Here is a 13,338-nt window from a genome sequence, read left to right on the forward strand (position 1 = left end):
TTATTTTTTCCCATTAAATTTGATATTTAAAACATACTTCAATATTGCATTAGAATATTATTCATCTTGATGGTCGAATTTTTGTACCAAAGACGCTCAACCTAATACAGACTCCGCTTCTGTCTCTTCTCCTTCCCTAGAGAAACTGAGGCACGGAGGAGGGCGGGAGTGGGGCAGGAACGGGGGAGGGATGGGAGAGCAGTGTGGAGCCTGGTTGAGCAATCCGAGCTGCCCCGGGAAGGGCTGGACGCTGACCTTTGCTTATCGCTTACGGTGGAGGCAGCTAATTAAGTCCCCCGCCTGCGGGAGACCTTTCGCAGAGCGGCCCGCACCTCCTGCGGGGCCGAGATAGCCGCGGTCGCCCCGGCAGCCGTGACCTTTCCCGGCCCGAGGCGGCGGGGAGGCGGGAGAGAACCGGACGAGCCTAAGCAGAAGTGGTGGCGGGTGTCGCTCTGGGACTGGGCCCCGGGATCGAACCCTGGCCTCGGGTCCCCACCTTCATCCCACCGCCGTAGGGCAACGGCGTGCGGGGGAGGAAAAGAGCGCCCGGTGACGTCATCGAACGCGGAGCCCGGCCTCCGCCACCAACGTCACAGACAAGCAGCGCTGCGTCACCGTATTCCTCCCCTGACGTCAGCGCGCGAGACCAAGAACTGGCCCACCGGGAAAGGGAGAAGTCTGAAGGAAGAGATCTTTCCTTTCTCGCTCTTTACATTTGGTAAGGCGTTTAAAGTACGCAGGAACGGACTACCACTCCCAGGGGGCTTTGCGTGGCGCGCATGCGTATAGGCGCCAGCTAGAGAGCGCGGCAAACCTTTGGGTTAGACTGACATCCCTTTAGTCTAACCAGAAGACAGGCTTTAAGGCAGCAAACCAATCCCGACCTCACAGACCCCACCCCTTTATTCTTAGCCCGAAGCTTCCTTGCGGGAGTGACGGGCTCCACTGCCTTTGAGGGCTCAGTTTCCTTTGATGGACATTAACACCGGTGAATCAGAGCGCCGGGAAGTCGAGAGGGTGTTGAAAAGCGTGCCTTGGGGCCAATGGGTTAGCGGCAGGGCCTGGCTCCGTCCAATCACTTCTCCCCGTGTCGCCAATCATCCTGGACCCCGCCCCCCGAGCGTGACGTAGGTAGGGTGGGTAGCAACAGTTGCCCCGGTGAGGGAAACGGAGGCGCCATAGCCACGGTAGTCGTGGCGACCAAGCAACCCAGCAACGCGAGTCAACAACAACAACCGCCCGGCCGACCCCCACCCCCACCCCCCCCGGCCCGGCCCGGGGACCCCGGCACGTTCTGTCCCCCTCCCAACATCGCCTCCGAGACCTCTGGAAAGCCCTTCCGCAGAAAGAAGTGGGAAGAAGCCGAGGTAACCTGGGCGGCCCCAGGGTGGCAGGCCGGGCCGGGGAGGGCGGCGGGGCCCGGGCGGCGGGTGTCGCTGTGGTGAGAGTCTTGGGGGAAGGGGCGGGCGGTCAAAATGGCGGCGGCGACCGTCGGGGCCGTGGGGGAGGGGGCTGGGGCCCGGCTGGGGCGACACCACCCGCCCCCGGGCCCCGCGGCCCGGCCCCCGCAAGGGGCGGGCGTTCGCAAGCCGGCGGCGAGTGGAGGTCGGCCGGCCCGGGCGGGGGGCTTTTATATGTCGGGAGGTACAGGGGGGCGGGACTTGGAGGGTTGGGCCAATGGGAGTGAGGGAGGGGCGAGGCGGGATCTAGGTGGATGGGCGGGGCCAGGCCGTAAGGTGTGGTTGGGGGCCGGCCGGTGCCCCGGGAACGGGGTGGGGCAGCTGTCGCCTAGGCCTTCCTGCTCTCTGAAGCAATGGAGGCCACCTGTGCCTCATCACTTTAGAACCTGCCAGTACTCAGTGCCTGCCACACCTAGGCCTCAGTTTTCCATCCTGTAAAGTGGGTTCAATCATTGCCATCTCCCCATTTTTTTTGCATTTCAGGCCTCCTGATTCCTTTCAGAAATTTCTCTAGGCTCATCCTTGAATTTTTTACTCCTATCTAGTGTTTCTGAAGTGTTTTATAGATTAACGGTTGGTCTTAATGTCAATGTTGCTGTTCCCTCCAGAATCTACCTTCTCTTTGAGAGGAGGTGAGGGTAGACAGTTTTTTGAAGCTGTGGGCTAGGGGTATGACTTTAGTCTGGATGATTTGGTTTGCAGAGAGTGAAGGCCTTGTCTGAGAGGCATGATCTTGGGTGGCTGAGTTAGAGGAACCGAAACTTGATTGCTTCTCCCTGGGCTGCTCTAAGATCTCCTTCCTGTTGTCCCTGGGCAGGAGACTTATTCCTGGAGATGGGGCCATTCCTAGCTGTTCTGCCTATCCTGGGCTTCCTTTCTGGGCATGGGAAGTAAATGGCTCCTGAGGAAGTTTCTGAAGCGGCTTCTCTTGGTCAGACACATGTTTTTGTGTCAATCAAGTTGGTGTCAGCTGGATCACATGTCATTGAAGAGGTACCAGCCTCCAGAGCCACGTGGGGAGGGAGCAGGGACACTGAGGTCAGAGACAAGGGGAAGTGCTCTACTTTGTTAGAGGAGAATCTGAGTGAGTGCTTTGCTGGGCAACAAGATCTGCCAGCTTGGGAAAGATTTTTTTAAATAGCCAGCCAAGCCAAGTCTACTGTGCTTATTCTCCGTTTTGCTTTGGAGCTTGGCATCGGCAGGGCTGAGGGCAGACTGCAGCTGTTTTGTTTTAAAATCAATTAATAAACTTCAAGGAGAAGAAATGTTTCAAGTTCTCCTAAAGCTTTCCCCCAGAAGTTTGAGATAAGGCTGGGAGAAGGGATGTCACTTCTCCAGGAATTTTTCCCAGGTCAGGGATGGTAGAACCTCTTGACATTTAAGAAAGGAGAGATTTAATTTTTCAGTAAAAATCTAGAAATAACCAGGTTGTCAGATCATCAGCACCTGTTAGAAAGGTGAATTCTGAGACAGAAAGCGGTGTTACTGATGATCTAGTCTCATTGACTGCTTCTTCCACTCTCTGTGACCCCCCCTTCCCCACCCCACCCCCCATATCTTAGGCATTTGAAAGACCCAAGCCCAGAGAAGTTATTAGACTCCAGAAGGGAATACTGGCTTTGGTTGCTTGTCTTTGAAACAATCAATGGCTCTCTAGCTGTGTGCTCCTAGGCAAGTAACTTAACTTCTCTGGGCCTTAGTTTCCTCCCATCTAAACTAGGGGCAGTGATCATCGGTCACGATTTTAATCTCATGTTAAGGTACTGTGGATCCCATAAAAGAATACATGTTGAGCATCAGATACATAGTAATTGCTCAGACTGTGTTGACTGCTACTGTTATTATGACGATTGTCACTTCCTGCTCAGCCCTTGGAATTATACCACTTGCATTTATTTTTATCATTTCAAATCGAGCGACAGCCTAGTGGGTTTAAAGCTTGACTCACTTGCTGGTCTGTGTGGGCCGATGACAGGGATCCTGGGAAGCTGGGTCCTAGGACTCCAGTTTCTAGTGGGAAGATGTCACTCTCCTAAGGCCCTTCTTCAGCCTCAGGAGAGGACCCAGAGAGAAAGTTTGTCCCTTGGCCCAGGCTCAGACTCAGCCTTCTGGGAAGCAGCTGGATAAGCTGGGGCAGTGGGTGTCATGGGAGAAGTGGGGACCTGGGAAAGGTGTCCCTGGAGCTAAGCAGCTCACCTTCCCCTCCTGCCGTACGCTCCAGCATCCTGGGGCTGAAGACAAGAGTTGGGCCAGGCAGGACTCTTCCCCACTCCTCCACCTGCCAGGGAGCAGTTGCTCACCTCCAGAGAGCAACTGCTTGGTGCACAGTCTTCCTGGCCTAAGGGGCCGTTCTGGATTCGGAGGCATCACCTGCCCCTGTAGCACAGCTGAAGGAGGCAGTAACTCTTCCGCAAGCCTCTCTCACCAGTCGGTAGATTTCAAGCGGCTTTGACACTCACTAGCAGTGTGCTGTTCCCAGCATTGTGGACACTTGTTTGGCAGTGAAAGTGGAGTGGAGTCCCAGCTGTGTGCTTGTCAGTGTTCTCGTAGCTGGGAATGGAGTGATGGGCACCCTTACCTTTCTGGTTGTGGAGGGAAGAAGAAATAAACAGGATACAGGTCCAGGAAAAAAATGAAACTGGAGTATGTACTCCAGAGGGCTTGTAAAGCGGGTGCTTGAGACTTGACAAAGTGACCTATGAGCTGAGACGTGAGTGATAAGGAGCTAGCAGGTGGAGGTGAGGAGAGCATGCCAGTAGATGGAAGAGCTGGGGCAAAAGTCCTGAGGCAGGGGGAGGCCTGGAGCATTTGGGAAGGAGAGAGATTGTGGCTAGAACATTCAGAGCGAGAAAGGGGCCTGGAAGGGGCCAGATCCCATGAGGCCCTGTAGGTCATGGGAGGGGCTCCGGTTTTTTTGTTTATTCTCTGTGATGGGAAACATTGGAACCTTTTCAACAGAGGAGCGACAAAATAGGGTTCGTGTTTCAAAGAATCTTATAAAGGCAAGAGTGAAGCCAGGAGCCAGTGATGAGTGGGTCCAGGCAAGAGATGATGGTAACCATCAATACTAGCATGGTATTGATAAAGATGGAGGGAAAAGCCCAGCCTTAGGAACTGTTTTGGAGGAATTATTGATAAGTCTTAAAAACTAACTGGTGGGACTTCTCTGCTGGTGCAGTGGCTAAGACTGTGTTCACAATGCAGGGGGCCCAGATTTGATCCCTGGTCAGGGAACTAGATCCCACATGCTGCCAATCCTGTGTGCTGCAACTAAGACCTGCACAGCCAAATAAATAAATAAGTGTTAAAAAAAAAAAAAATTAACTGGCTAGGGAATTCCTATCCAGTTCCTGGCAGTCTAGTGGTCAGGACTCTGTGCTTTCACTGCTGGGACCCAGGTTCAACCCCTGGCTAGGGAACTAAGATCCTGCAAGCCATGTGGTGTGGCAAACAAACAAATAAAAACACCCCCCTCCACCACCACCAAAAAAAAAAAAAAACCACACAACTGGATATAGAGAGAATGAGGGAAACACACTGTTACATTTAATTTCTCCATTCCTCCAAAAGTTCGTTTTTGAAGCCAGTCTACAGGTGAGGAAAGCGAGGTTTTCTTTTCATTTCCTTGGGAGGGCCTTGTCCAAGATGTAAACCATTCGGTTTAAGATCTGGCCTCTAAAACAGCTAAACCTTCACCTGTTTTTTACGGCCTGTGATCTGAGCATGTTTTTACATTTTTAAGAAGGATATTCTGTGACATGAATAATATATCGTGATATGTGAAAATTATGTAAAATTCAAATTTCAGTGTCTAGAAATAAACTTTTATCGGCACACAGCCACACACCTGCTTGTTTACATATTGTCTATGGCTGCTGTCACACTCCAGTGGCAGAACTGAGTCACTAGAATAGACTTGTCTGTCCTTGGAGTCAAAAATCTTGACTTCTGGCTGGCCCTTGACAGAAATATGCCGGCCCCTGTCCTAAAGAATGGATTCACACATTCTCCAAAAACAGGTGTTGGCTTTGAAGATAGGTGCAGCCATTGGTGCATTTTTTGGCAGTTTCATTGCTAAGAAACAGATTTGCTGAGTCATGCTCAAATAGATGGGGGACACACCTCATCCTGTATAGATATTTGTGACTTATTCCTCTCCAGGGAACACCCTACCGAACTCTGCTTAACCTAGCCCTCCACAATTGGGGAAAAAAAAAAAAAAAAAAGGGAGGTTCCCTGGTGAAATAATTATGGAAACTTGGCATTCTATATCATTCTTCCTGGAGTCTGACAATGACAGTGCTGAGAAGGTCTCCAGTAGAGAAGGTGGTTCAGCTGTTTTATCCATCTCCCCTTCCCCATTTTGAGCTCAGTTGTGTCACTGCCACCTTGCGCTGTCCTTGAGTGGAAACAGGGAGGCCTGCAGGGTTTGCACCTTGAGGGGGAGAAAGCACCAGCAAGTGCGGAGCTTTTAAAGCCCTTTTGTGGTGGGAGGGGGCCACAAGGGGCCACTCTCCTAAGGGTGGAAAAGCCCAGGCCAGGGTTTCTCAGTGCCCCCAGTACAACCTGCCCCAGAATTATCCAGGCAACTAGCTCAACAGACTGCAGGGTCATCCCAGACTCTGTCAGTGGGCCTAGGAACCTGCGTTTAACTGACTCCCCAGGTGAGGCTGACAAGCACCAGAATCAGAATCTCTGCTTGGTGCCTATTTCCAAGAGCTTGAGGATTGCGTCTCTCTCCTTTCCCCTCCAACCCCATGGGTGCTTGTTGAGTGAATAATGATAATAGCAACTTCCACTTCTCAGTGCTTATTTGGTGCTCTGCTGATCACATTGGATCTTTGCAACAGCCCTATGAATCAGGTGTTATCATCCCCACGTGAAAGATGGGGAAACTGAGGCCCAGAGGAAAGTCAGTTACATGTTCATGAATTAAGAGACAGGCCAGGGTTCAAGTGGAAGTGGGTCTGATACTGGTAGACAGGTGCTGGTCAGCAGCAGTGACTTGAGCATCCTATCTGGGCCAGAGTTTGGACCCAGTAGTGCAAGGAGGTCTGAGGAGGTGGGCCCCTCTAGTGCTGGCAGGAAAGAGTTTGGGGAGGGCAGGGGCTGGTGGAAGATGTTTTCCCTGTGTGCTTGGCAGGCAGTAGCCTCTCCCTCTTCAGGTGAGCAAGTTCTCCCTGCTACCCGAGTCCCTAGCAGCCCACCTTTCTGTCCTGCCCAGTGGGCAAGCCCAGAACCGCTCCCTCAGACCTGGACCATGGCCACTGTCGCCATCCCTCTCTCTGTAATGACCAGTCTTGGCAGGGAGGGTGGCCTCAGGGCCCTGCCAGCTCTGCTCACACCAGCCATCGGAGCCTGGCATACCCCAAGCCCCGCAAGCCCACCCGAGTGCAGACAGCAACCCTTGTTTCCTCTGTACTCAGCAGTCCAAAGCAGGGAAGCAGAGCCCGGAGGCTTGTAGTCTTGCCTAGAGCCTTGTTCAAGGGCCTTGGGCAATGAGGGGAACCAGAGCCATTTCTTAAGTGCTCAGGCTGCACCAGGCGCTTGGCCAAACATTGCCCGCACAATCAGACGGAACTCTGCAGCAGCCCTGCACTGTAGGCCTGCTACCCTCCCATTGCACAGATGGGGCAGTGGAGGCCCAGGGAGGGGACACCAAGTCACACGGCTGGGAGGCAGTCAACTTCAGGTGGAGCACAGGCCCATCCAGGGTTTATGACTCACCTGTCTTGCCCCCTGCTGACCTGGATTCTTCTTGGGTTTGGCATCCAAGGGCAGAGTCCAGATCCCCAGAGAGCGAGGTACAGGGAGGCGTGAAGAACACAGGCGCCACGGTGCTGCCTGGCCTGTGGTCTCCCTTGGGCTGCTCTGGTGGGCTCCCCGCCCCTGAGTTCTGCTGCTCCAACCAGGGCCTTGGGTGGGTAGCATTACCTCTGTGGGTGGGCCTTAGATGTCTCCATCAGAAAAACAGGAAGACTCCATCTACTGTGAACCCTGGGCCTGGCTCCCTGAGTAGGGCTGTGGGCTAACAGCACATATCTGGGGGTCAGAGAGACCTGGCTTCAAATCCCTTCCTTCACTGGTTGCTGCTGCAGGCCTGTGCACAGTCCACTCCTGGGCCTTGTTTTGTTCATCTGTGAAATGGGCACAGTGGCTCCTCCCTTGCCAGCCTGCTGTGAGGAGGTGATCACAGTGATTACCTGGGGGTTCTGATCACCAAGTAGCAGTTGTTTTTCTCTTCCCCTTGAAAAAATCTCACTTTTAGTCACCCTGCAGCTGGCTGGCCATGGCACACAGGTGCTCGAGGATTAATGCAGAAGAGCCTCTGGCTCAGCCCTGCAGTGCCATGCTGCTGAAGGCCACAGGTCACCGCGACCTCGCAGGCAAAGCTCTCACACTGAGATACGTCTAGGGTCACAGGGACCACGTAACTGTGAGGGGTGGAGCTTCTCTTAACCACTCGTGCATTTGTTTCACTGTCCCTAGACGCTCCTTAGCGAAGGAGCCAGGAAACCGGCGGCCCACTCCCTGCTGGGGCGGGGCTTAGCGAGGGGCGGGGCTTAGCGAGGGGCGGGGCTTAGCCAGACCGATTTGCCTCACCCACAGTACTTGCCTCACACCCAGCGCCTGAGAGGCACCACAGACATCTAGCAGCCAGAAGCTGCCTCTGCATGGTCAGGTGGGCCCCGTTCTGAAGTCCGCGGGCCTCCCAGGCCTGCTCTGTGGCCAGGGCCCGCTCCCAGCCCAGTTGCCCCAGGCCCTAGAAGGCCACTGTTTAGGGAGGAGCTCGTATCTGGCGTCGCCACCTACAAATGCCCTCGTTTCTATGGCCGCAAGCAGCTCAGGGGGCTTTTTGGACTCAAAACACCTTCCCCTTCCCCGTGTCTGGCATTTCGCTCTCCACTCGCCCCCCGCCCCCCTGCCTCGGGGAATGACACTCAGCCAAGAATCCAAGCCCAGATGGCAGGCAAGGAGGGGACTGGAACAGGCTGGCTGGGAGACAGCTTTCCCCATGACCTTGCTTTCCAGCTGTTAGCCCACTAGTCCAGTAATCAGAGTGCCCAGGGTTCAGACTCAGTCCCACCTCTTCCCTGATGTGTGGCCTGGGGCAAGCTCCTTAACCTCTCTAAGTCTCAGCTCCTCATCTGGCAGAAGCAACCCAAGCGTGGATGCGACTGTTGCAGAGTTTTAAATTAAGTAATGTAGGGACTAGACTGTGTGCTTCCACTGCCTGGAGTAGGGGTCTGATCCCTGGTCGGGGAACTAAGATCCCACATGTCATCCAGCATGGCCAAAAAATTAAAGTTAGTTGTAAAGAAAGTACGCAGGACAGTGCCTGCCGGCACCCTTAGGAGCACTGTATTATTTGTTTCTGGGCAAAAGTTGGAGGTCTCCCAGCCCAGGGGTCCCCCAGGCACTGGAGCATGCAAAGGAAGAAGGCAGGAATCCTGGGTCAGGGTGAGTGGAAGAGGCGCAGACCAGCCCTGGTCCATCCTCAGTTGCCGTGCAGCAGCGGGTTGGTTAGATCTTGCCACCAGCCTCGGGATGTAATTAAGTTGCTGATGAACCCAAACGTGTCTCTGGGGAGCCAGGAGCTGTCCCTGGTTTCCTCTGCCTGTAGATTAATTCTTGTTTTTCCTTCTTTTTCTCCCTCCTCTTCTCTCTCCCCCCCTCCCTCCTTCTTCCCAAGCAAGCAAAAAAAAAAAAAAAAAGCCTTATTTATTATCATTTTCCCCACTGTTGGCATGGCAACACAGGCGTACGTTACTGAGTTACAGGCGGCCCCGCAACCATCCCAGCCACCACAGGCTCCGCCACAAGCCCAGCCGCCACCGCCGCCCTCCGCGGCACCCCAGCCCCCCCAGCCCCCCGCCACCGCCGCCACCCCCCAGCCCCAGTATGTCACCGAGCTGCAGAATCCGCAGCCCCAGGCGCAGCCACCGGGCAGCCAGAAGCCGTATGTGACAGAGCTCCCGGCTGCCCCCACGCCCTCGCAGCCGGCCGGCGCACCCACCCCGTCCCCGGCGTCCCAGCAGTACATCGTGGTCACCGTCTCCGGTAAGTGGACGCGTGCTCGGAGCCAGGGCACACTGTGAACAACTCCAGCAGAAGTTTGGGGGAGCCTAGCCTTCTGGACGGGGGGCATCCCGGAGCCCTCCCGTCATCACTTATTGCGCCGGTCACCCGGAGGGCAGCTTTTTAACTGTCTCAGCTTCACAGGTGGGATTTGCGGGACATCTCTGGGGAAGGCTTTCCTGGTGGCTCAAGACGGTAAAGGATCTTCCTGCAGTGTGGGAGACCCGGGTTTGATCCCTGGGTCAGAAGATCTGGAGGAGGGCATGGCAACCCACTCCAGTATTCTTGCCTGGAGAACCCCATGGACAGAGGAGCCTGGTGGGCCACAGTTCATGAGGTCGCAAAAGAGTCAGACACGACTGAGCGACTAACACTTTCACTTTTTTACTTTCTGGGGAAGAAGTAGTCAGACCAAGCAGGGAGGACTCTGTGCCCCCCCAGATTCTCCCCACCAGGGCAGCTCTTTGAGCTGGTTCTGTCTCTGTCCTCAAGTAAGATGTCACTCAATGAAAGGCTTGGACAGTGGAGTTAGTTTGCAAACGCCTGCCGGAACTGGAGGGGGAGCATTCAGCTGTCATCCGTAAAGGGACCATAACAACTTTGAGTGACTTCCCTGGTGGTCCAGTGGTTAAGAACCCACCTCCCCACGCAGGGGATCCGGGTTCGAGCCCTGGTCGGGGAACTAAGATCCCACAGATGGCAGGGCAGCTAAGCCTGAGTGCTCTGGATCCTGCGCGCTACAACCAAGACCCAACACAGCCAAAATTTTTAAAAATAAAGAGTAACAGTTTTGAGCTCAGGGACTGCCTGTGAGGTGCTCCCAGCTGCATTTCAGGGAGGTCCACTGGGAGGTCTGGAGGGGTTGCTTCCCTGCCCCTCCGTTTCATTTTTGACAAGATTTGGGCCAAGCAGGGCTCCTGGCTGGGTGAGCTCGTGAGTACGTGATGTGGCCAGGGGATCCTGTTTGTCACTGCAGCCGCCCCCCGAGGCTGTGGAGCAAGTGACCGGGAAGCTTGGGCCATGGCACCCATGGTTCCTGCCTCAGAGCATCTTCCTCATGCCCACTTCCTCTAGAATGGGGACGGGCTGAGCAGAGGGAAGTGGAAGCAGAGAGTCGGGACAGGTGGTCACTCGCCTGAGGGAGAAGGTGCAGCTCAGATGAACTTCCCTGGCGGTCCAGTGGTTAGGACTCTGCGCTTCTACTACAGGGAGCTTCCATCCTTAGTTGAGGAACTGAGATCCTAACATCCCACATGCTGCATGGTGCTGCCAGAAAAAACCAGGTGGCGCTCAGGACTGGACTGGGTGGTTTCTGATGTTCCCCGTGTAGAGGGGAGGCTGGCCCTGGTCTTTCCACAGTGGAAAAGGAAGTGGTGGAGATCCTAAGGGCATCCTGGGAGGCTGTGGAAGGTGCGGGTCAATTAACTTGACCCAAGGACAATGAAGAGTCAAAATTGGTGGCAACTGACACGGCCCCGTGGGACCATGATGGAGGCAGCTGGGCCCCGGCAGTGTCCTGGAGGCTCCCGGCAGTGTCAGGGTCCCCAGGGAGGGCAGGGGGCATGCAGGGGCTTGGGACAGTGACTCTGCCATATAGACTGGTGTGGAGGAGGGCTGGCATGTGAGAGTCAGCTGAATGCAGAGTGAGGCCAGGCCCAGGATGTGGCCAGGGTCACCGGGCGACATCTCCAGAGGGTGCTCAGTGCTGCCCGGTATCCTCACCAGCATTCTCCCCACTCTCTGAAAAACCCAGGCCCCCGGCTCCCCACTCACCTCCATCACCTCCCTCTCATTCCGTTCTTAACCCCCAACCCTGCTCCTGACCTCACTGTACACAAGGCATCGTCACGTGACAAGACGGACCCCATCTCCCACCCACCCAGCCTGCCAGCGCCCAGGGTCCATCTGCACCCACCAGCTCTGCTTTCCTGCTGCTAGAAGGGTGAAGTGGCCCCATGGCAGTTCCAGGCTGCCTGCTCCAGGACTTCTGCCATCCCAGCCTCATTACTGAGTCCCCTCTCTAGTAGATCTTTTTACCTGCTTGTAAAAATATAGCAGCTCCCATTTTAACCAGGGCCCCCAGGCCCTGTACCCCCTACCACTGTTGTCCCATTCTCTTCCCTTTAAATTGTTTAGTTACTAAGTCATGTCTGCTCTTTGCGACCCCATGGACTGTAGCCCACCAGGTTCCTCTGTCCATGGCATTCTCCAGGGAAGAATGTGGAAATGGGTTGCCATTTCCTTCTCCAGGAGATCTTCCCAACCCAGGGATCGAACTCGTGTCTTCTGCATCTCCTGCATTGGCAGGCAGATTCTTTAACACTGAGCCACCTGGGAAACCCTCCCTTTAAGTCAGAATTCCTCAACGGGTTCATCCTCCCTTCCTTGGTCTCAGCCCTTTCACTTGGAGCTCTCTCTCCTCAACCCCAGAGTCCAAGGCAGGACCACCCATGGCCCCCATCTGTCGCTCCTCTGGTCACCCTCTCTTCTCCTCTTCCTTAGCCTCTGGGCAGCACGTGACAGTTTCTCCCCCCTCCCCCACCCCCCCAGCGATGCAGTCCTGCTCTGGTCTCTGCCCACCCCTGCGTCCCCATCTCAGTTTCCCCTTGCTCCTTCCTCCTCATCTCCCTGACCTTGTGCACCACGACTTCTTCAGCTGAGGCCTCCTCTCTGCTCCAGGGCCTTGTCCCGTCCCTCAGCCTCTGATGCCACTTCTGTACGACAATGCCCACATTGAGGTCAGTACCCAGGGACTCGGCCCTGAGTCCTCGCCACCTGTGACCCATCCACGCGGTTCCACAGACCCTCTCAAACCAGCATGGCTCGATGGCAGTCTGGAATTTCGTTCCTTCTTCAAATCTGGTCTCCTTTGAGACTTCCTTGTCCTAGTAAACATAACACCCTCTATCCCCCCAGCCCAGGCCTGGGTCAGCCTGACTCCTGTCTTACCCATACTTTTTTTTTCCTGACTGCGTGGTGTGGCATGCAGGATCCTAGTTGCCCAACCAGGGATCAAAACCATGCCACCCCTACAGTGGGAGTGCAGAGTCTTAACCACTGGACCACCAGGGACGTCCCCTGTCTTACCTTGAGTAAGCAAGATCTCTTGGCTCCACGTCCTAAATCCAACCAGAACCCACCACCTCTCCCACCTCCCTGGCCCCTACCCTGGCCCAGCCTCTGTTCAGACCCTTCACAGTCCTCCCCAGCAGAACCAGAGGAAGCCTCTTGATAACTGTTGATTCAATTCCATCATGTCCCAGCTCACCCCGGATTATTCCAAAGCAGGTGACCCTGGGGGTACTCTCTGAGAAAGCCTAGCCTGGCCTTTCTTGGCCCTCGGAGACCTGGATCCCTGTGATAAGGACCAGCTCCACACTCCCACGCCGCTGCTGACAAATGTCCAACCTCCTGACTTGGGCCTTCCAGGCCTGCTGGCCACCCAGGCCCACCTGGGATCAACCTTCCCCCCGCCCCCCACATTCCTGCGTCAGCCCCACTGGCCTTCCTGTGGCTCCGCAAACCTTCCAGGCTCAATTCATCTCTGAGCCTTGGCACTTGCGTTCCCCTCTGCCTGGAGCTCTCCCATTCCAGACCCTCTGGTGGCTCATCCCTCATGAATGCTGACCTGACCCAGCTCAGCTCTCCCATCCCATCAGCCCCTGGGTAGCCACGAGCAGGCAGGAGGGCTTGCCCATTGCCGCTGGAGGACTTTTCATAGCCTCCACGGCATCTTATTGGCCCTGGACCTCCTGAGTGCTGGCTTTTGCTGCTTGCCATGTCTGGGGTCCCCAGAACA

At 55.3% G+C, this 13,338-nt stretch overlaps 1 protein-coding gene across 1 annotated transcript in view; it reads left to right on the forward strand.

Annotated features, from left to right (window-relative positions):
- The first annotated feature begins 718 nt into the window (after window positions 1–718).
- Window positions 719–13,338, forward strand: part of RFX1 (regulatory factor X1) — a 33,772-nt gene continuing 21,152 nt past the window's right edge. The window contains exons 1-2 of the mRNA XM_061150116.1: window positions 719–1,367; window positions 9,154–9,521. Coding sequence (XP_061006099.1) covers window positions 9,209–9,521 — 313 coding nt within the window. The 5' untranslated portion in view covers window positions 719–1,367; window positions 9,154–9,208. The remainder of the gene's footprint in view (window positions 1,368–9,153; window positions 9,522–13,338) is intronic.

The sequence above is a fragment of the Dama dama genome, chromosome 9 (assembly GCF_033118175.1).
Source record: "Dama dama isolate Ldn47 chromosome 9, ASM3311817v1, whole genome shotgun sequence".
NCBI classification, from domain to species: Eukaryota; Metazoa; Chordata; class Mammalia; order Artiodactyla; family Cervidae; genus Dama; species Dama dama.